We start from the raw sequence: 24,343 nt of genomic DNA, 5'->3' as shown, positions 1-24,343 counted from the left end.
TTTCCCAGGAGCCCACAGTCGTGTGACTTGTGCTCTGATAAACTTCAGTCACTCTTTACTGCTGTACTGCAAATTTGAGTGATATCACCCCCCCCTCCCTAACAACTGAACAATGGGAAGGTAAACAGATAGCAGCTCCCTAACACAACACAACATAACAGCTCCCTGGTAGATCTAAGAACAGCACTCAATAGTAAAATCCATGTCCCACTGCTACTGCTTTGGTTACATTGAGTAGGAGAACCAATAGCCTTTCAGAAAGCGGTTCCATAATGCAGCACTGGCTCTTTCTGAAAGCATAAGACCAGGCAAAATGACCTGAGATGGCTGCCTACACATCAATATTAAAACAAAAAAAAAAATACACTTGTTAGTTCAGGAATGACATTTTATATGGTGGAGTGAATTATTTGCAGTGTAAACAGTGCTATTTAGAAATAAAAACACCATAAAAATCATGACAGAATCCCTTTAAGAAAAAACAAAACCCCTTTAAACCACATCAGTGCTTTGAAGAAGCCTCCTTCTAACCAATAAATCAGCCCTTTTATACTGAAAATATCTTTTTAGAGTTCTGTATAGTATTTATTTGCAAGCAAACATAATTATTTTCTTAGACAGGGCACAGAGATGAACAAAGTGATGCAGGAACTGGGCAAGTCTCTCACTGATCAGGATGTGAATTCAGTAGCTGCTCAGCATTTCGAATCCCAACAGGTAATGTTTCCACCCACAGCTCCCAGAACCCACAAGAGAGAGTTTACTACTAGAGGCCCAAAAGTCTTTAGTTAGAGAGCACTAAGGTTTTTGGCAAATAACAGAGTTAATTAGCTGCATAAGGATAATGTGCTAATGTCCAAGTTAATACTTTCCCTGTCAGTGTATGACAAAACACAAAGTACATTTACTTCTAGGTATTAGAAAATAAATGGGGCACAGAGTTACAGCAATTGTCTACCATCCAAAAGCAAGAATACCAGGAGTGGGTTATCAAGTTACACCATGATCTGAAGAATCCCAACAACAGTTCCATAAGGTACAATTCCTCCTTTCAAAACACAATTCTGACTTTCTTCAATTGTCCTTGGGGAAATGTGTAATGCTTCTTGTAAAAAGGAACATTTTACAATGATGGAATATGCTATGTTTTGTATCCATTTCCATTAGTGATGTGCGGGTCGAGAACTTCGTCCGCACCTGAACCGGGCCCGCTCCTGCCCTCTTTTTATAGACCCGCGCTTGCCCCGCGCCTGCCCCGCAGTGACGTTACAAAAGGGCCGGGACAGGCGAAAGTCTATAAATTCCAGCGCCGGAACCCAGCAGTACTAGGTCGCAAAGATTTTGTGCGGGAGTCGGCCCGAACCTGCCCGACCCGTAGGTAAACCTGTGGGTTTCGGGCCAGCCCGCACATCACTAATTTCCATACCTTTATATAGAACTTGCCTAACACATTTATTTCTAAGTGTGTACACCCTGCATTTTATTAAAAAGGTGGTTCACCTTTCAGTTAAATTTTAGTATGTTATATAATTGCCAGTTCTAAGCAACTTTTCAACTGCTCTTCATTATTTATTTTTTTAGAGTTTTTGAATCATTTGCCTTCTTCTGACACTTTCCAGTTTTCACTGATCCCATCTAAATAACAAATGCTCTGTAAGGTGACACACTTATTGTTATTGCTACTTTTTATTACTCATCTTTCTATTCAGGCCTCTCCTATTCTTCTTCAAGTCTCTTATTCAAATCAATGCAGAATATCACTCTCTGCGCCATACTAAAAATTAATTTAAAGTCGAATAACCCTTTAATGATATAAAAACTGCTACAATTGGAAAGGTTCATGCTTTCACCCCCAGGCAGCAGCTGCTGTTGCATCTTATGCAGAGGACATCATATAACATTTCTGCACATTACATACAGGCCAGTGTATGGCACAAAGCACATTGCATGATGGTTAGGCCTGCATCACATTACATGCAGATCAAAGTTGTCACCAGCTTCCATGCCACAAGGACTTCAGATTGGCATTTAAACAGAACTGTAAATACCTCTTTGGCATTCAAGAAGAAACTGTCATTTCTTTTATATTCTAGTGAAGAAATCAAATTCCAGCCCAACAGCCTACAGGAGAGTGCAGATACCAGCCGGGAAGCGTATGAAGAGCACAGGCAGCTGGAGGAAAGCTTTACAATTCATTTAGGTGAGACAAATTCATAAAGAATACAGTGTAACTCACACCATAGGGTTCATTTATAAAGTTTCAGGAATTATGCCAGGTGTAAAAACCTGTTGCAAATCTCATCATGTTTTTTTTGCACTTTACGCCCTGTCCTGCACTTAGCACCCTAAATGCAGGTCTTTGCTCTTTAGAATGGAGTGCAAAGATCTTCATTTCTCCCATGAATCCAGTTCCAAATCTCCATGTTATTTAGCACTTTACACCCTGTCCTGCACTTAGTCATATGAAAAAGTTTGGGAACCCCTCTTAATTGTTTGGAGTTTTGTTTGTCATTTGTTGAGATTTCAAAGTAGCAACTTCCTTTTAATATATAACATGCCTTATGGAAACCGTAGTATTTCAACAGTGACATAAAGTTTATTGGATTAGCAGAAAATATGCAATATGCATCATAACAAAATTAGACAGGTGCATAAATTTGGGCACTCCAACAGAGAAATTACATCAATACTTAGTTGAGCCTCCTTTTGCAAATGTAACAGCCTCTAGACGCCTCCTATAGCATGTGATGAGTGTCTGGATTCTGGATGGTGGTATTTTTGATCATCCGTCCATGCAAAATCTCTCCGGTTCAGTTAAATTTGATGGCTGCCGAGCATGGACAGCCTGCTTCAAATCATCCCATAGATTTTCCATGATATTCAAGTTGGGATTCCAGAATACTGTACTTCTCCCTCTACATAAATGCCTTTGTAGATTTCGAAGTGTGTTTAGGGTCATTGTCTTGTTCCAACCCCTGCGTAACTTCAACTTCCTGACTGATGCTTGAACATTATCCTGAAGAATTTGTTGATATTGGGTTTAATTCATCCGACCCTCGACTTTAACAAGGGCCCCAGTTCCTGACCTAGCCACACAGCCCCATAGCATGATGGAACCTCCACTAAATTTGACAGTAGGTAGCAGGCGTTTTTCTTCCGCCATGCAAAGTACTTTTTATTATGACCAAATAATTAAATTTTTGTCTTATCAGTCCAAAGCACTTTATTCCAAAATGACTGTGGCTTGTCTAAATGAACTTTTGCATACAACAAGCGACTCTGTGTAGTTAGCTATAGCTTTTTGTAGCCTTCCCCTAAACCATGATACTGAACAATCTTTGTTTTCAGATCTTTTGAGCATTGCTTGGAGAATCCCATGTTGTCTCTCTTACTAGGAGAGTCGAACAGAAGCACAGCTTGCAATTGGCCACCTTAAATACCTTTTCTCATGATTGGACACACCAGCCTTTGAGGTTCAAGGCTTAACAAGCTAATCCAACCAATTTGGTGTTCCCAGTAATCATTATTGAGCAGTTACATGCATTAAAATTAGCAAAATTAACAATTCAAAATTGTTCCCAAATTTTTGCACAGCCAGTTTTTCACATTTGATTTCATACAACTGAATAAAACTAAAAATCTTTGTTTAGAAAACACCCCAGTACTGTTCCTGGGAAATGAGACATACCACTGTTATCTTTTTTTGATGAAAGTGGAGTTAATTATTATGCAGTCTGAGAGGCGTTCCAAAACTTTTTCATATGACTGTAGCATCCTAGGTGCAGGACTTTGCTCTTTAGAATGGAGTGCAAAGATCTGCATTTCTCTCACAAATCCAGTTGCAAATCTCCATTTTTGTTTTGCTCTTTAGAATGTTCTTTAGGCTGGGCTCCATGTCACTTGTTTGGGGTCCTAATGAGGACTGTTTCCAGAGATTGGAAACCAGTACTCTGTAGTAGTTGGTTCAGAACAGTACTTTTTACTTTGGGCATTTGATGTACGTTACGAGCCTCAGTTTGATTTAAAGGGATACTGCCATGGGAAAAAACATTTTTTTCAAAATGAATCAGTTAATAGTGCTGCTCCAGTAGAATTCTGCACTGAAATCCATTTCTCAAAAGAGCAAACAGATTTTTTTATATTCAATTTTGAAATCTGACATGGGGCTAGACATTTTGTCAATTTCCCAGCTGCCCCTGGTCATGTGACTTGTGCCTGCACTTCAGGAGAGAAATGCTTTCTGGCAGGCTGCTGTTTTTCCTTCTCAATGTAACTGAATGTGTCCCAGTGGGACATGGGTTTTAACTATAGCAGCTGTTATCTTGTGTTAGGGAGCTGTTATCTGGTTACCTTCCCATTGTTCTTTTGTTTGGCTGCTGGGGGGGGGGAAAGGGAGGGGGGTGATATCACTCTAACTTGCAGTACAGCAGTAAAGAGTGATTGAAGTTTATCAGAGCACAAGTCACATGACTTAGGGCAGCTGGGAAATTGACAATATGTCTAGCCCCATGTCAGATTTCAAAATTGAATATAAAAAAATCTGTTTGCTCTTTTGAGAAATGGATTTCAGTGCAGAATTCTGCTGGAGCAGCACTATTAACTGATTCATTTTGAAAAAAAAATTTTTTCCCATGACAGTATCCCTTTAAGGAGAACAAAACCCTAGAAACTAGCAGTTGGGCAGATAAAAAAAACAAAAAACTAAAAGGTTGAACTTGATGGACGTGTGTCTTTATTCAACCTTACTTACTATGTTACTATGTAAATGAATATGGCTATGCCATATTTTATATATTGAACCAGCCTAAGGGTTCAGCATCTCTATAGTTATAATAATTCAGGCCTTAAAAGTTGTCAAAGGAGTTTCCCGTCTTGGATTTTGTTAGGAGTTTCTGTGACACTCGCATGCTCAGTGAGCTTTGAGCAGCGGTTGAGAAGCTAAGTTTAGGGACCATCACAAATCATGAAGCTGAAAATTATGTTTTCCTATCATATGTAAGATGATCCTACAGGGCTGATTATTACATAGTAGCATAGTAAGTTAGGTTGAAAAAAGACACACGTCCATCAAGTTCAACCTTTTAACTTTTTTTAACCTGCCTAACTGCCAGTTGATCCAGAGGAATTTGCCTTATAGGGGGAAAAAATTCCTTCCTATTTCCAAAATAGCAATCTGACTAGTCCCTGGATCAACTTGTACTATGAGCTATCTTCCATAACCCTGCATTCCCTGACTTGCTAAAAAGCCATCCGACCCCTTAAAGCTATCTAATGTATCCGCCTGTACCACTGATTCACGGAGAGAATTCCACATGTTCACAGCTCTCACTGTAAAAAAAACCCTTCCGAATATTTAGGTGGAAGATTTTTTTTTTCTAATCTGAATGCTTGACCTCACTCACGTCAGCTGGAAAGACCTACTGGTAAATAAAGCATTAGAGAGATTATTAAATTATCCCCTTATATATTTATACATAGTTGTTATCATATCACCCCTTAAGCGCCTCTTCTCCAGCGTGAATGACCCCAATTTGGCCAGTCTTTCCTCATAGCTAAGATTTTACATACCTTTTCCTTAGTTGCCCTTCTCTCTAATACAATAATGTCCTGTTTAAGCGCTGGAGACCAAAACTGCACAGCATATTCTAGATGGGACCTTACCAGTGCTCTATACAGTGAAGAATAACCCCCCTCCTCCTGTGAATCTATGCCCCTTTTAATACAGCTCAATTCCTTATTTGCCCTTGATGCTGCTTACTGGCACTGCTTGCTACAGCCAAGTTTATCTCCTATAAGGACTCCAAGGTCCTTTTCCATAATGGATTTACCTAGTACAGTCCCATTAAGGGTAGTAATTAAATTCTGATGCTAATACTGCTGGTTTCTGAACTACCATGTACCAATAGTAATACTAATCAGACTTATTATACATGTGTATCTTGTGTGATGGTCCCTAAGTTCAGTAACAACAGCACAGAGCATGTGCATTGAATAAGTACAAATGAAGATATGGCGCTACTGGGGCATCTTTACGGCTTAAGAGCTATGGTTGCCTTGGGCTGGTACAGAAGCCCAAAACATAATGTACAACATTTCTACCCTACTTCTTTAGTTAAGCTTTAGTTCTCCTTTAAAGAGGCTATTCACGTTTAAATTACCCTTTAGTATGATGTACAGAGATATATCCTGAGACAATTTACAATTGGTTTCCATTTTTTATTATTTGTGGATTTTGAGTTATTTAGCTATTTATTCAACAGCTTTCCAATTTGCAATTTTAGCAATCTGGTTGCCAGGGTCCCAATTACCCTAGCAACCATATCTTGATTTGAACAAGAGACTACAATATGAATAGAAGAGGGCCTAAATAGAAAGGTGAGAAATAAAAAGTAGCAATAACGATAAATAGTTTTTTAGATGGGGTCAGTGACCCCCATTTTAAAGCTGGAATGAATCAGAAGAAAAAGGCACATAATGAAAAAACTATAAAAAAAAAAAAAACTGAAAAATTAATAAATAATGAAGACCAATTGGAAAGTTGCTTAGAACTGGCCATGCTATAACATACTAAAATTTATCTTAAAGGTAAACCACCTCTTTAAGCAGCATGACACCAACCACAAACATTTATGAATGCAAATGTACAGAGATGGAATGTTCCTAGCAGTGTTTTTTGATGTTGGGTCACCAGTTGGAGGTTGGGAGTAGTTGTAGTCTGCCAGAAAATGGGAATTTAACATTAAGAAGCACTGGTTTAAATCAAATCTATAAATACCATACAATATGTACATGAGTGGATTAGGCCATTTGTTGTAAAAGTCTGTTCTTCTGGTATATTCAAGGGGCGCAGCTGAAGACCATGCATAACCTGAGGTTGATGAGAGCCGACATGCTGGACTTCTGCAAACACAAGCGCAATCACCGCAGTGGGGTGAAGTTACACAGACTCCAAACTGCAATGTCTCTGTATTCAACGTCATTGTGCGGCCTGGTCCTTTTGGTTGACAACCGCATAAATTCCTATAGTGGCATTAAAAGAGGTATGTTGTCAGTCTCGAGAGGTCTTATTCAAGGTCACAACAGAACTTAGAACTTATCAGAACTTATCTGAACTTAGAACTTATCTGAACTTATCCGAATTTACTGCTGCAGCTCTGCCTGACTTGAGGCACATGGGACAAACTCCAAGAGAATTTTTATGGCCTACTATATGTTGAAAGTTGCAAAGCATTTCTTAAAGCTATGAGTTTTTCATTGCAGTGTAGATATTGACAATTATTCTCCCAATCTACAAGGTGTTTAAAAAATAAAGAAATGAACTTATGATAACATTTTATATCCTACTTCAAGATTATTGTGAGATGGATATTCCTTTAAAAGGCACCTGTCACCCCAATTTGTTTCCCCCACCAGAGGTGCGGGCTAATAGTTTTTTTTAAATGCCCCCCACTAAATGCTCCCAGTATGGGCAGCCACACACACGCATAACTAGGTCCTTTGAAATTGAAAGTACTTTAAATTGTTTCTGTGAAACTGTGAAAATGAAAGTATCTTCTACACAGGCCATGAACTTATATTGAACAAGGTGATCTATTCATTCTCTCTCTCTCTCTGTCTCTCTGTCTCTCTCTCTCTCTCTGTCTCTCTCTGTCTCTCTCTGTCTCGTGCATGCCTAATGTTTTGTAAACACAGAACTCAAGCATTCCAGTTAATACATCCAATGGTGTGTGCAATGTATATTGTGCATTATGCCCTTTTTGCATCAAGTATTAGATGTTAATCGTTTTCTCTGTGGAACCTACAGATTTTTCCACCGTGTGCCAGGAATGTACAGATTTCCAGTTCCCTCAACTTCAGGAGCAGCTAGAAATAGTTCAGCAAGTGCTTCTCTATGCCCGGGCACAACGAGAGCAGAAGTCTAAGCATCAGCATGGTAAATAATGCTATAGAGTGAGCAATGTGCTCGAGGAATACGTTACCTGTTTACCTTTCCATCATTATTTTTTTTTCATTTATTTTGGCTTGTGGAAAATTATGTTTTGGGGCAACAGGGCAGTTGTGAGTTTATCTAGCCTGCCATGTGTGATCATAGAACCCCCAACGGAATCCTCTTACCCCAAAAACAGCCACTGATATGGGTGGAATTTTGTTGAGAAAGCTAGAGATGCTGAGGGGGGGTTCTCCAGTAAATTAATTTGGCACATACACAGGCTGATTAAAGCTAAAGACTGAACTGGCAGCTTATTCTGAAAAACTAACAGACCAATATTGGCCAAATTGGAAAATCCCTTCATGAAGACCACATCGTGGGTCTCCCTTTTACCCCATTATGATCTGATTATTGGCCTGGGGGACAATTTATGTTACAGGTGTTTCCCTAGCTTTTCTAAAGATGTAACTAGCACTACTTGCCTTAGGGAAACAAATTGACTAGCTTTATCCCATTATCATCTCTTCCTTCTTATTCAGCTCATGGACTGTCTTGCAAATGCTAGTAGATTCTTCCCAGTGCCTTTATAACCATCAGGGTTTATAGTTCAATCTCTAAAGTATGATAAACACATGCCATGTTCCTTTAAGACCGAATGTTGTAAACATCCCATCCCCATGACGTTAATATATATCAGCACATAACAAAATGAATGCATGTCTATATTTATCTCTGTCTCTATTTGGTGTGTCATCTGCTCTTGCCTGTGCTATAAATTGAAGTGCTAGCAGGCATGGCTAAATACAGCCAATGGCTTTTCACTAAGTAAAAAATAAATAAATAAAAAAAGTGGGAGGGCAAGCGTGAAAATTGGAGTATTTTGCTAAAGCAATTAAAAGGAACTAGTTGTACTTGGAAGTAGTCCGGCAGCAGTACCGTGTTTCGCAATCAGATGATTCCTGTTTCAGGAATTTTACAGTTACATTATCTGAACCAGAGTGGGGCAGAGATAGGGTTGCCTGAATAGGTGATTTTATATTTGTAAGGTGCCACTTGTATATGCACTGGAGAATATTACCTGGTATATAAGTGGTATTATCATGAGAATAGTTGAAAAAGTCAAATATAGGGACTAGACAGAAGAGCTTACAGTCTGCAGTCTACAGGGGCATACATAAGTGTAGTATGGGTGGCAATTCAAGAAAGTGCAGGGCACAATGTATGGATAACATCGAAGATTGTACTTATTTTTGCAGTTTGCATTACACGCAGGGATTTTTCGTGCAATAGATCATGTATGGCTCATGGATGCAGTTCTGTAGGTTTCTGTACTGACATTTCTAAAGCTTTGTACAGTCATTTCTACTGCTGTTTAATGCTTAGTGTCCCCCCGGATCTAGTGCAAGACTTTGTATTTCTGTGTGTCCTCCTTTAGCTCATGTCCTGCTGCAACCTCTTCACCCACCTCATAGCTTAAGGATAAGCAAAGACTTGCGCTGAATGCAGCTGTAACTTCACGCCAGGGCTTCAAAAATACACATCTTCCAAACGTACCCCCACAAGTGTTTCACTCAGCATTCAGGGCTATGGAGAAAGCAGAGTGGATGCCAATACTCCTCCCTGTTAGTAACCCTAGTAGGCTGATCCTCTTATAGACTGTTTTAGGATTAGTTACACATCCGTTAGGTATTAGGATGGGCAGTTTGTTGCTGGGGGCTAAATGCTTTGTTTGTTTTTACTCTGCTTATTAGTACAGTACCTTATAAGAATGCCCAATCCCTTCCCTGTTGGACAATACAGCCTCCAACATTCAGCAGCCTCTAATATGCAGATCGCATCTGTCAACATGCTCTGCAACCTCTAACGTAGTCGTATCCTTAGCCAACGTTGCCCCACAGCCTCCAACCGTATGAAGCATGCCTCTCTTTTTTTCATGGTTCTGCAGATTCCCACATCAATGCAATGCTTTGCAGTCTCCCAATATACAGGTCTCTTCCGTGCGACGTGCCAATGAATATCCTGCTGTCTGTATTATGAGTCTTTCTTTTACATCCAAAAAATTTAATTGGCATACGCACCCCCCCCTATAGACTGATCTGTTACCTGCAAGACAGCCCTCCATGCTAGCTCTTTTTCCCAGAAGCAAGAATGCATCTTGCTGATCCCTCAAATGGAAGACAAAGCAACCTGCCATTCTCCCAGGGACCTTCAGTTTAGGGTGTAAATATAGTAAGCCCACTATAGCTCAGACTGAAACCCAAATTTACATGAAGCAACAGATCTTTTTTTCGCAGACGCAACCAATGGAAACCAAGGGCGTGGTGATAAAGTCAAAGGTGTTGAGCGCAACCAATCAAATTTATTACCAGGTAAAATAATTTTTTTTCTACTGAACCAATAAAGGGTGTCAGAAGGTTCCCAAATTGTGCAGTGGGCCTCCCTTGGGCGCGACTCAAGGAATTGGATTGGGCACGAAATGTGATTGTCATCAGATACTCACACGTTTTCTGTCTGTAGCCTTTAAAGCAGGGGTCCCCAACTGCCGGGCCGTGTACAGTCTTGAACTGCCGCACCAGAATTGGACTCTGACCAACTACCCCAACCCCACATCCTTGCAAAAAAAAATTGGCTCTACACCGGTCCCCAGGCCAAAAAAGGTTGGGGACCACTGTTTTAAAAGACAAGGAAAGTCTGTCATAGATATTAAGTTATAGGACAGGCATAACTGGAGTATGCTTTGCAGCGCTGTACAATCTCCTTTCTGTGTTACTGTTTAGCTCTTGAAAACCCTTAGGCTGGTGGCACACAGGGAGATTGCGCATCCACATGGTCTTGGTGGGGGAGAGGCGCATTGTGGGTATTTTTTTTTTTACATTTACTCTGCAATATTTTTGGAACTTAGGGTGGTGGCACACAGGGAGATTGTCGCCTGCGATAAATCTTTGCAACTGCAGGCGACTAATCTACCCGAAATGCCTTCCCGCCGGCAAGAATATGATGGGATGGAATAAGCGTTGCTTCGGTTTTCCAAAGTCGGCCAAAGTAACTTCAGAAAACCTAAGCGACCTGTATGCCATCCTGCCAGTGATTCGCAATCTTGCCAGAGGGAAGACATTTGCAGTAGCAAAGATTTATTGCAGGTGACAATCTCCCTGTGTGCCACCACCCTAATTTCCAAAAAAAATTGCAGAGTAAATTAAAAAAAAAAAAAATAGCCATAATGCACCTCTCGCACACCAAGAACATGTATATGCGCAGTTTCTCCTACAATAAATCAGCGCGAAGCTCATGCACATATTGATCGTTAGAACTGATGACTCACAAGAAGAAAATTTTGTGTAGGCGCAGTAGGTTTACACACCCATCGTAATGACCTCATGGGAAAAGAACATGGAGCCCGCATCTGTGCGATCTTTTAGAAAGAAATTCGATGCAACCGCAGCCTAAATAAGATGTTTTTGGCTAAATAAAGGTAGTGATTCATTACAGCAGGAGGTATGAAATACTAAAAACTTGTGGTGATAGGTTTCCTTGTCCTTTAACAGTGTCCTTATACGAGTTTGTATATTAGTTTAAACGGTTGGGGACCACATTAATTTAGGTAATAGAGGGACACGTGGTCCCACACAACAAGTTTGATATTCCTGTATTAGAATCAGATAATAGCAAAAGTGTTTATAAAACTGTTTGAGTTGTGAAAGTTTTAACTGCATTATTTATGTGTTTATTTTTGTGAATCAAGCATGATTACTGTGAAAAAATATTGCATTTCCCCATTTTTTTATGTAGTTAGGTTGTTTTTAAACAGGAACATATTGATGTTACAGGGGAATTTTACGTGACTCGACATTCCAATCTCTCTGAGATACACGTGGTGTTTCATCTCTGCGTGGACGACAACGTCAGAAGTGGGAACATCACGGCTCGGGATCCGGCTATAATGGGACTCCGAAATATTCTGAAAGTCTGCTGTACCCATGATATCACTACAATTAATATCCCTTTGCTGTTGGTACATGAAATGTCTGAGGTAACTAATATCAGTCCATTCAAATGTACAGTGGAACCTCAATTTTACATCCCCTGATTAAGTTTTCCCTTATTTTACATAGTTGTTTTGTGGTCCCATCTATATATTATGCATAAATGATTTTAAATTTTCCATGGATTTTACACCAATTATTTCTGGTCCCCTGAAAAACTTAAAATAGGGGTTCTACTGTATATAATTTTTTTCAATATTTTTTAAGGAAAGAACCTTCAAATATTTCAGTGCCTGCACCTGTTGATTTTGCCACATGTCACTAGTAAACACTTTGCATGTTTAAAAACAAGAAAGCATTTGCACATCCCCCGGCACATCTACAGACACATCTTACATCACTTTAACGAGCATCTTCTAGGTAATGTGGGGGTGTTAAAGGGAAACTAAACCACTTTCTCTGGTTCTGCCAAGTCATTGGGGGTCATTTATATGAACAGTGGGCAAATGTGCATCTGGGCAGTAACCCATAGCACCAGATAATCTTGGTTGCTTTCAGTGCTTTCAGTGCTTAACCTGCAGCCGGCTGTAAAAAGCTAATCACTTATAGTTTGCTATGGGTTACTGCCCAGGTGCAAATTTGCCCACTGTTTATAAATGAGACCCATTGCTTGCAGAGATGGAGCCAATAAAACATTTTACCAGTTCAAGGATTTAACCCTAGCTGCTCCTTATCTAAAAGCCTAACAGAGGCTGCAATTTAGAATTTCATTACCGTTAAAAGTGGAGAGGGGGAGTCGGTTCAGGCACACAAAGAAAAGAAAATATAAGATATATGGTCTTCTATCTGTTTGAACATACCCACATGCTGGGAATTACTCCTGTTATAGTACATATGCCCCAAAGTATACGTTTCACGCAGAACTATGCAGTACAAGTAAGTTAGTATCTGTTATAATTTAGACCAAATTGTAGTATATAGTCATTTGCTAAACCTACTGCATCCTTTTTGGTTTTATTATATATATAGGCCAGTTGCTATTTATTCCCCAGTGAATGTTAGGAAGCCAGGAACATGTGACATGTATCATAATATAAGTAAATCATTTCCAAGAACAACTTTAACCAACAATAGATCCCCCAGTGTGGGAGTTTTTATTCAGATGTGCCTGTGTTCCGATGTCCTAATTAGAAACATTCAATTTTTTTTTTTTTACCAAAGAGGAGATGCCGGGACAGGTATTACATTTCTGAACTTACTGACACAGATCCTCACTCCTGCGGTTCTCACTGCCACATTGTTACTTTGTTATGTGTTAACCAGCGGCACAGCTGTGGAAATGTTTTTGTGGTTTGCTGTGACAGGTTATTATCATGCGTATATTTTATGATACCCTCCTAAGTGACTATAGAATGTTGCAATTCTCACCCCCAAACCTGGGGCATTAATATATAGTTGCTTTGCTGCTCTTGGGAAGATTTTCCACTAGATATTGGAATATTGTTGGTGAGATTTACTTCCTTTCAGCCACAAGAGCACTAGTGAAGGTTGGGCTGATGCTGGGGTATCAAGCCTGGCTCATAGGTGGCATTCCAATATGTCCCACAGTTCAGGGATCTTTGAAGGTAGGTCAAGTTCTTGCACTTCCGTCTCGGCAAACTAATTCTGTTTGGCCCTTACTTTGTGTATGGGGGCACTATTGTGCTGAATCAGGAAGGGCTCACCCTAAACTGTTGCCACAAAGTAGGACGCATGTTCTTGTCAAGAATGTCATTATATTCTATGGCCTTAGAGAACTCAAACCCCCCCCCCCCCCACTAATAAATACCCCTATCCAGTACCCTACCCCCCCCAGATAGGTGATAACACCTATAAGTGTCCTTAATCCTTTACTCGCCTATAGGTGCAGAGTAAGCGCACCTGATCTCATGGGCGCCATGTTTCCGGCTCTTTCGGATTTCTTTGTGAAGTGAGCGCCATATTGGCGCATGCGCAGTTGGAGCAGTCTTCCGGTTTGTAGTAACTGCGCATGCGGCAAAAGTGATGGAAATTATCAGAGGGAAGGAAGAGGACCCGAAGAATACCAAAGAGCCGGAATATGGACGCCCATGAGCTCCGCTGCACTTACTCTACACCTATAGGCAAGTATAGGATTAGGGGCACTTATAGATGTTATCACCTATGCATGGGGAGAGCAGGGAAAGGGGACTATGTAGAGTTCTGGGGGTTTTATTGGGGGGGGGGTGATTTCTCCTTTAAGGTTAAGTGCACTAAAAAAAAAACCCTGAAAAAAGTTAGCGACTGCTCATCTGAGTTTTAAATGCATCTTTTTCACCAAATTTCCCAAAGCCCCTCAAATACTGTATGGATACCACTCAACTGTAATGACAAATATGTAGCCATAACAAAACTCCCAAAAGCTGTTTGTATAGATGGCTATACAATGTTTAGTTACCATATTTTTTTGCCATACCCACTCTTTAAGAAACAATGGGGCTCATTTATCAACACTGGGCAAATTTGCCCATGGGCAGTTAGCTATAGCAACCAATCAGTGATTAGCTTTTTAAAGCCATCTGCAAGTAGAACAATGAATGCAAAAATCTGGTTGGTTGCCATCGGTTATTGCCCATTGGCAAATTTGCCCAGTGTTGATAAATGACCCCCCAATGATTCCTCACTTGAGGGCCATTTGGTCCTAAAGGTTCCCCACATGTATGTATGGATGTATGTATGTATGAATGTATGTATAGGCATTGTGCAGCACAGTTAACTATTTAGTAAAACTGGCCATACACAGCATGGGCTGCTTGGTTAGCTAGGTAGGTCTTACCCCAGATCAGGGGTCACCAACCTTTTTTTTTTACCCGTGAGCCATTTTCAAATGTAAAATTAGTTGGGGAGCAAAACAAGAATGAAAAAAAAGTGTATGGGGTGCCAAATAAGCAAGTTCATTGCCTATTGTGTAGCCCCCTATGTGGACTGGCAGCCTACAAGAGGCTCTACTTGGCAGCACACATGGTTTTTATGCAGCCAAAACTTGCCTCCAAGCCTGGAAAGCACCTGCTTTGAGGTCACTGGGAGTAACAAAGTTACATAGTTAAATTGGGTTGAAAAAAGACAAAGTCCATCAAGTGCAACCCCTCCAAATGAAAACCCAACATCCATACACGCACCCCTCCCTACTTTCACATAAATTATATATACCCATATCTACAGTATACTAACTATAGAGTTTAGTATCACAATAGCCTTTGATATTATGTCTGTCCAAGAAATCATCTTGCACTGCACACTCCAGATGAGGCCTCATCAGGGACCTATAAAGAGTCATAATTATGTTTTCATCCCTTGAGTTAATGCCCTTGTTTATGTAAGACAGAACTTTATTTGCTTTAGTAGCCACAGAATGACACTGCCCAGAATTAGACAACTTGTTATCTCCAAAAACCCCTAGATCCTTCTCATTTAAGGAAACTCCCAACACACTGCCATTTAATGTATAACTTGCATTTATATTATTTTTGCCAAAGTGCATAACCTTGCATTTATCAACATTGAACCTCATTTTCCAGTTTGCTGCCCAGTTTTCCAATTTAGACAAATCACTCTGCAAAGTGGCAGCATCCTGCATGGAACCTATAGTTCTGCACAATTTAGTATCATCTGCAAAAATAGAAACAGTACTTTCAATGCCCACCTCCAGGTCATTAATAAACAAGTTGAAAAGCAAGGGACCTAGTACAGAGCCCTGCGGTACTACACTAACAACACTGGTCCAATTACAAAATGTTCCATTTACCACCACTCTCATCCAAGGGGTTTGGTGAGCAACATGTTGTTCACAAGCCATTGCTGGGGGATTACTGCCCTAGATTTAGTCCTGAGGCCAGCAGTCTGACCCTGCAAACGTATAGGTAATGGACCACATTCTCAGTCTAATTTAGTTGTTAGCATTGCCCCCAACCCTAAATATTTTGGATTCATATTTGTATGATGCTATTTCATTTCATTGCCATCGGAGAGGGGAATAAGTTTGCAGGTGGAACATTCTTCAGGCCTAGAATAAATATTTCATAACTTTCTGGTTACCAACAGCCCATAGGCCAGTGGAAGTCCTGTCTGTTGTGACCTTATTCCCCTCTAACTAATGACATTGGTATGGAAAGCAAAAGCAATAAAAATGTTATTTTCAGAACGCTGGTTTTTAGCATTATCCAAAACACAGGGCTTGTAACCACTTTCAGACGCCTACTCTACTGTTGACAACATCAGATTGAAGCCTGTGTTCCGCGTAGGCAGATAAATTACAATGATGCTTTTTTTCCCAATGCAATTGAGAAATAATCCTTTTGAATTTATGGTCATCTCTGGTACGCAACTGAATCCAAATGAGTATATTGTGTTTCATAAACCATAATTTGTCCTGTCATTCTTCGTAAACTCATTAACTCGTAGTTCAGGTTTAAATCGCCGAGATTCTTTATTTCCAGAAATGTTGAATTCTCCATAATAATGTTACATTTCAGGTTTTTTTTTTTTTAAATTTTGACCCAGGCAGACATTGGCAAGTAGGGCTTGGCCCAGGGTAAAGATCCCATTGATGGGCCCCACCAAACATCATGGTGGAGCAATGAACAGACCAAGAGAACATGTAGACGTGGTGGTTGATTTAAAGGAGAACAAAACCCATTTATACCAAATCAGACCAAACCGGGGACTTGCCCCAACTGAACCATGCCCATGAACCCCAATAGAGCCTCTTTCTCCATACCTCATGATAAAAGGCAGAGTAGCACAATGAGGGTGGTGCCAATCGCTCTGGAAATTTGACAACTTCTTCTTGAGTCTCTGGAGGTAATCAACAACCGGGAGATTGTGTAGTTAAAGGAGAAGGAAAGCTGCAGAAGATGTGTATTGCTGCAATAGTGGAAGCTATAACACTATATTTACTCAGCAGAATGCTTTACCATACTTGAGTAAGGAGTGGAGCAAACTGAGCATGCTCAAGCCCTAGCCCAGGAGGTTTACGCTGATAGAAGGAAGTCTGATACAGAAGCCCACGTGTACACAATAGAAGGAATGAAATGTTGTGTTTCTTTTGACAGAGGACTCAGAACAACATTACTTTGAGGGTTTACTGGTGTATATATATATATATATATATATATATATATATATATATATATATATATATATATATATATATATATATATATATATATATATATATATATATATATATATATATATATATATATATATATATATATCAAACAAGGGAAAGTTGTGCTCACCACTAGTTTTTAAAATCATTAGGCGGGGGTGCAATGAGGGTGTGACCACAAAATACATATAGACAAATACAAGATTCCTCTGCACTCAACCCATTATCAATATATTTAAGACAGAGACATTTTGTGCATACTGCTACTGAAAAATGCCTTACCCTTTAAACAAAACAGGGATTGTTTGTCCATATATTGCAATATATTTAAGCTGGCCAACTACGTCAAAGTCATCCCATATCTGGCCAGTCCTATGCTCAATTTTCATTTGATTCATTAAGAATTCTATGGTTTCGTTATACATTTTATAAAAGGGACGAATACGTTTTACCTGCAACTTACTAGCTGCTTTCAAAGTAAAACTCCCAAACTTGGCTGCCCTTTTATTAGACACCAGTGGGATCACCTGACTATAGTTGGAGAGGGTGGGAGCTACAACATGGAGCTGGTCACTGCTCTTGTAGAACTATAACAAACAAGGGAAAGTTGTGCTCACCACTAGTTTTTAAAATCATTAGGCGGGGGTGCAATGAGGGTGTGACCACAAAATACATATAGACAAATACAAGATTCCTCTGCACTCAACCCATTATCAATATATTTAAGACAGAGACATTTTGTGCATACTGCTACTGAAAAATGCCTTACCCTTTAAACAAAACAGGGATTGTTTGTCCATATATTGCAATATATTTAAGCTGGCCAACTACGTCAAAGTCATCCCATATCTGGCCAGTCCTATGCTCAATTTTCATTTGATTCATTAAGAATTCTATGGTTTCATTATACATTTTATAAAAGGGACGAATACGTTTTACCTGCAACTTACTAGCTGCTTTCAAAGTAAAACTCCCAAACTTGGCTGCCCTTTTATTAGACACCAGTGGGATCACCTGACTATAGTTGGAGGGGGTGGGAGCTACAACATGGAGCTGGTCACTGCTCTTGTAGAACTATAACAAACAAGGGAAAGTTGTGCTCACCACTAGTTTTTAAAATCATTAGGCGGGGGTGCAATGAGGGTGTGACCACAAAATACATATAGACAAATAAAAGATTCCTCTGCACTCAACCCATTATCAATATATTTAAGTAGCAGTATGCACAAAATGTCTCTGTCTTAAATATATTGATAATGGGTTGAGTGCAGAGGAATCTTGTATTTGTCTATATGTATATATATATATATATATATATATATATATATATATATATATATATATATATATATATATTTACTTTCTGATAAAGCTTACCTAATTTGAGTTACCTCCTTTAGAGGTAATCTAGTCTTGGCTATAACTGTTCATACTTCTGTCTGCCAGAGATATAGGGTGATGAATTCAAGAGATGTCGCCCACCAACCCTGCTGCATTACTCTGCCTTTTTAGGGACCCTGTTGTGGTCATGGGTGCTGAGTTCTGGCAAAGACTCTTCCGCAGAGTACAGAAGTGCTAGACATTCAGGACAGGACATTTGTTTTCCTTTAACCATGAGAGTGATTATACATGCACAGGTATGGGATCCGTTATCCAGAAAGCTCAGAATTACAGAAAGTTTGTCTCCAGTTGATTACCTCATCTCTGTAATAATAAAACAGTTCCTTGTACTTGTTTGAAACAAAGATGTAATTAATCCTTATTTGAAGTAAAACCAGCCTATTGGGTTTATTTAATGTTGACATGATTTTTCTAGCAGACTTCAGGTAATAAGATCCAAATTACGGAAAGATCCATTATCCTGAGCTTTCTGAATAACAGGTCAATAAAAATAAAAGATGGCACTGCATTATGGACCAATAATATTTTGTAGTAGTAGTAGTAGTGACTTGCCAAGGTTACTATGTAAACCCAGTAGCAAAGGAATCAACAGGCCTTATTTTTGTTGTTAACTTGAGATGAGCATCCTAAATTAAAACATGCTCTCCCCCACCCTTAAGGCCTAATAATAATAAACACTTCATCAAGGTTAGAGACATTTAATATTATTTATATATTTTTAGGAAATGACCATACCGTGGTGTTCCAAGAGAGCTGAATTGGTCTTCAAGTGTGTCAAAGGTAAGGCAAATGCATGAGGAATATTTTGGGTTTTCCTTTAGGAAAATGTATCTGAAAAAACACTTTCTTGTATTCCATCATAGCTTCATTCTGAATATCAGACAGCACTGCTGGGGACACTTTCAGAGTAGTTTCTGGACTTTCAGGTCCATTTGAGTTCCACAATGTGGGGTCTGACCCTCCATCTGACACCCCCCCCTCAAGCCCATTTCAAATTTAAAGACATATGTAAATATTAGTCAGTCATTCAGCCTTAACTCCAAGAATATCTAGGACATCACATAAGTGTTTACCACCAAATCTCAACCTTACTGACCTTCAAGCTGGGCTTGGGGGGGTATCTAAGGGAATAAATAGGCATTTTCAAAATCTAGGCTTTTTTCTAGACTTCCCAGGCTCTGGGCCCCAACCAACCTCTGCGCAATCTTCCTTTGCATTTACCCTATTTAAATCCTTCCACTGGTTGTGCAAGAAGACATCATCCCACCCACAATGCACTTTTATCTCCATCCCCTACTTGTCTCTCCATGACTAAAGCGCTGTCAAGGCAAGGGATGTATAACTGTGGTATAGCAGTGCAAGTTGTCCCAAAGCGGCCAACCATCAGATTCCATGTGTCTAAACTGTCAAAATACAGATCATTTCTTCCTTTTGCATCTATAACTATAGTTCCTGCTGAAGACCATGCTGCACAAAGTGCCCTCAAACTGAGCTTTAATGTGTGAGAGTGTGTCACAGTTGTTTTTTTCTTACACTGTATACGCTTTCCCTACAATACTTCTAACGTTCTTTTATCATTTCATATAATTCATGCAATTTAACTGGACATTTAGTATATATAATATTTGGAAGTTCTGTGTAAAATCTGTATTATGCATGTCTGGGAATATAATGCACCGGAGATTCAAATTTGTAGCGTGCGTGCGTGTGTGTGTATCCAGCAATAAAAAGGCCACACTAAACAGGACTTGGTCAGAAAAGTGAAAAGAGTAAATTTATTGAATCAACGTTTCAGCTCGTCTACTTGAGCCTTCATCAGGACTATAGATATATATATATAGATATATCTCTATATATCTAAAGATGTATATGTTTTTTTTAACACACACACACACACACATATATATATATATATATATATATATATATATATATATATATATATAATATATCTATATATATATATATATCCAAACCGCAAAAAAAGGTTCACACTCTCAGGTCTTAAATAAAATGTAAAAAAGTTTTAGTGTAAACGCGAGACTAACTTTTCGAGGCCTCGGAGGCCGAAACATTAGTCTCGCATTTACAATAAAACTTTTTTACATTTTATTTAAGACCTGGGAGTGCAGACCTTTTTTTGCTGTTTGTATATCGAAATTTTGGACACTGCACCCAGGCAATTTGAACCATTTATCGAGAGTGCTGGCTACTTCGTGGACTGATGTGTGTGTATAATTATAAGATATGTTTTTCTTTTCAGGCTTCATGATGGAAATGGTTTCATGGGATGGAGGTGTTTCAAGGACTGTGCAGTTTCTTGTTCCACAGGTAAATGCAGCAGCTCTTATATTTGTACCTGTCTTGCCCAGCCCTGTCCCTTCTATAATATTTAGTACAGGTATGGGATCTGTCATCCAGAAACTTTTTATCCAGAAATCCCTTATCCAGAAAGCTCAGAACTACGGGAAGGCCAACTCCCACAGACTCCATTTTTATCCACAGACTCCATTTTTATCCAAATAATCAATATGTATTCACCCCCAAATCTCACCCTGATTGACTTGAAAGCTGGGCTTTCAGATACATCTAGGAAATAGGCATTCTCACCAAGTGTCACTCTAAATGGCCTACAGCAGTGATCCCCAACCAGTAGCTCGTGAGCAACATGTTGCTCACCAACCCCTTGGATGTTGCTCCCAGTGACCTTAAAGCAGGTGTTTATTTTTAAATTCCTGGCTTAAGCTCCCCATAGACGTGACGATTCTTCTTGCCGAAAGACCGATTTTAGGGAAGTCCGTCCAAGCCTTCGAAATTATCGTGCGGTTAGTGGGATTTGAACGATCGTACATCTTACGATTTTTCGGCCGTCATCTGTCAGGAAATTGATCGGCCAGGTCAAAATATCTTTGTCGGTCTCAGTGCAATCTATCTATGTTTGCAGGGCCAAGCAGGCAGCTCCCCTTTGTTTTCCTGGCAAATTGGTCTTTTTAGTTGATGGTAAATTCGTATGATCGTTCCGAGAAGATCGTGGTCTCACGATCAGGATCTGATCTTTTAAAAATCTCAACATCTATGGCCAGCTTTAGAGGCAAGTTTCGGTTGTTTAAAAACCATGATGTACTGCCAAACAGACACTCCTGTAGGCTGCCAGTCCATAAAGGGGCTACCAAATAGCCAATTACATCCCTTATTTGACATTCCCATGGACTTTTTCATTCATGTGTTGCTCTCCAACTCTTTTTTTGCATTTAAATGTGGCTCACAAGTAAAAAAAGGTTGGGGACCGCTGGCCTACAGGCTAAACCCAACCCTCCCATTTGTTCAGTTTCTCCCTCCCCCCATCACCCAGTGGGGCAGCCCCACATTTTGGGAACCGTTGCACTAGGCATACAATTGCATGTTCCTGGAAGATGTGTCCTATAATAGGCTAATTGTTGATAACAATAGAGTTGTTTAAAGTAAGGCTTCATCTGAAAACGTTAGTTGGTTACACTTTTTCTTTGGGAACAGAAGGTTTCTCTGACAAGTCTTAGAAATACGTCAAGCCATCTGTTTCAAAAACCACTTATAGGCCTATAACATAGTGTCATTGTAAGTTAGGTTGAAGAAAGACACACATCCATCAAGTTCAACCTGCCTAACTGCCAGTTGATCCAGAGGAAGGCAAAAAAAACCCCATCTGAAGCCTCTCCCATTTGCCTCAGAGGAGGGAACAATTCCTTCCTGACTCCAAAATAGCAATCGGACTAGTCCCTGGATCAACTTGTACTGAGCTATCTCCCATAACCCTGTATTCCCTGAATTGCTAAAAAAACATCCAACCCCTTCTTAAAGCTATCTAAGCCAAAGTAGGAGATGCTTTGATGTCAATCTTTTATTTCTCTTCTGGTAAAACCAGCTCCGTTAACAGGAAGCATTATTCAGCTAAGTGACAAGTCCTCTTAGATTCCTCCTAGTCTCCAGTGATGGCCGGTTGGATCTGTGCCGTTACTCCATCGATTTATTGCCTTTGTATTCCGTTACCAGAACCTGTCCTGACTACAGTCATAAAAGTATTCTAGGAATTATATAGGAAAAACTGAGCTTGACTGCATTTCTGATTACTGTATTATTCTTTGTTTTAGTCCTGGTCCAGATTTTGCTTTTATTTTCTGATTGGCAGCTACCAAAATAAAGGAAACTACAAATAGCTAGACAACACGGTGCTGGTACAACGGTATAAATGATTAGCCGTTGACTTGTTTGTGTTTTTTTTGCTACAGAATATATCTGAGGAGATGTTTTATCAGCTCAGCAACATGCTGCCGCAGATCTTCAGAGTCTCCTCAACGCTGACGTTGACCTCAAAACGTTGATGACACCTAAAAAGAGGGGATGAAAGCAAGAGTGAACTGAAGCATTATCCATACCTGGTACAATTTTGTGATTGAGAGCCTCCGTGCTTAGGAATTACAGAAATCAAAATAACTTTTGATCTGTGTGACAAACTCATGGCTTCACTTTCTGTGACCAGGATCCTCCATTCAGATGGAAGGGATGGAGATTTATACAGGACATACAATTTCCATAAATAACTTAAAGAACATATTCACATATTTCTAAACGGTGTAGACTGAAAAAAGGTTGTAAATGAACTGCCCCATTATAATATGGGTGCGGATAGAAAGTGGGATGTGAATATAAGCATCTTAAAATGCTAATTACCTAGACCAGTAAGGAGTTTGTGACTTTCTGAGTTTAGACTCCCCCTTGTGGCAAAACATCTGTTTAGGCATGTCTTTGCTCGAAAGAGGGTGGAATATGCTGAATGATTTTACAGCAAATACTTATATAGGTATGGGACCTGTTATGCAGAATGCTCTGGACCTGGGGTTTTCCGAATAACGTATCTTTCCGTAATTTGGATCCTCATACCTTACGTCTACTAGAAAATCACGTTAACATTAAATAAACCCAGTAGGCTGATTTTTCTTCCAATATGGATTAATTATATCTTAGTTTGGATCAAGTACAAGCTACTGTTTCATTATTATTATTACTGAGAAAAAAGGAAATAATTTTTAAAAAATTTGGATTATTTGGATAGAAAGGCCTTTCGGTAATTCTGAGCTTTCAGGAAAACTGGTTTCTGGATAATGGATCCTATACCTGTCGCAGTTTCTAAGCTATCATGTTACATTAGTATCCAGAGGAGCTAATTAGTATTTACCCTAAATCATATCCTGATAAACGTTTATATTATCCTAGGGGAACTGCCCTTTTCAGGAGCCTCTGGCCTATTGTGCTGCATTGGGAGGTAAAAGCATAGCAACAGAGAGAGCAAGCTGTAGGTGGCCCACAACATACTCAACGAGCCAAGGCCATTTTTGTTCCCATCAAATATAGGTGTTCTGCATTCACTCAATGTTAATTTCAAGCAGATGGCCTTATAGCTTAAGAGTCCACACCATAACACTATTAGTGGTCATACCATAACACGATGCTATGCTATTACTGTTCTCCAAGAGTTCTTATTGGCCAATATATATATATATATATATATATATATATGTATATGTATATGTATGTATATATATATATATATAGGGGAACCTCTGCAATTGATTTCCAGCTGACTTGTACAGAAGAACATTACACCTCTTTTCAATGGAAAACTGCAATTTAGTTACATTATATTGTTCTATAGTGATTATTGTTCTATAGTGGTAACTGCCACACCAGTACAGCATTCCAGCTCTCAGCAAGAGGTTTGCAGTCTTCTGTCTGTGCCACCGGTGAGTGAATGATGCAGCTGGAAGTTCTAAAGATCAATGGGTAAATTGAAGACCAGAATAAGGATCCTAATCCAGAAACATGGCA

General features: G+C 39.5%; 1 protein-coding gene across 5 annotated transcripts in view; it reads left to right on the top strand.

The window, feature by feature from the left end:
- Positions 1-23,193, top strand: part of c12orf4.L (chromosome 12 open reading frame 4 L homeolog) — a 31,365-nt gene extending 8,172 nt beyond the window's left edge. For 3 of the 5 annotated variants that reach the window (XM_018250617.2, XM_018250616.2, XM_018250615.2), the window contains 10 exons: positions 618-717; positions 915-1,036; positions 2,094-2,200; positions 6,843-7,040; positions 7,805-7,933; positions 10,210-10,299; positions 11,758-11,960; positions 19,204-19,261; positions 20,745-20,812; positions 22,747-23,193. In XM_018250617.2, the coding sequence (XP_018106106.1) occupies positions 618-717; positions 915-1,036; positions 2,094-2,200; positions 6,843-7,040; positions 7,805-7,933; positions 10,210-10,299; positions 11,758-11,960; positions 19,204-19,261; positions 20,745-20,812; positions 22,747-22,839 (1,168 nt within the window). In that variant the 3' untranslated portion in view covers positions 22,840-23,193. The remainder of the gene's footprint in view (positions 1-617; positions 718-914; positions 1,037-2,093; positions 2,201-6,842; positions 7,041-7,804; positions 7,934-10,209; positions 10,300-11,757; positions 11,961-19,203; positions 19,262-20,744; positions 20,813-22,746) is intronic. The other 2 variants (XM_018250618.2, NM_001085975.1) reach the window with 1 other exon arrangement.
- Positions 23,194-24,343: the final 1,150 nt, after the last annotated feature.

Source organism: Xenopus laevis, chromosome 3L (assembly GCF_017654675.1).
Source record: "Xenopus laevis strain J_2021 chromosome 3L, Xenopus_laevis_v10.1, whole genome shotgun sequence".
Taxonomy (NCBI): Eukaryota; Metazoa; Chordata; class Amphibia; order Anura; family Pipidae; genus Xenopus; species Xenopus laevis.
This window is presented reverse-complemented; position numbering and strand designations above follow the sequence as displayed.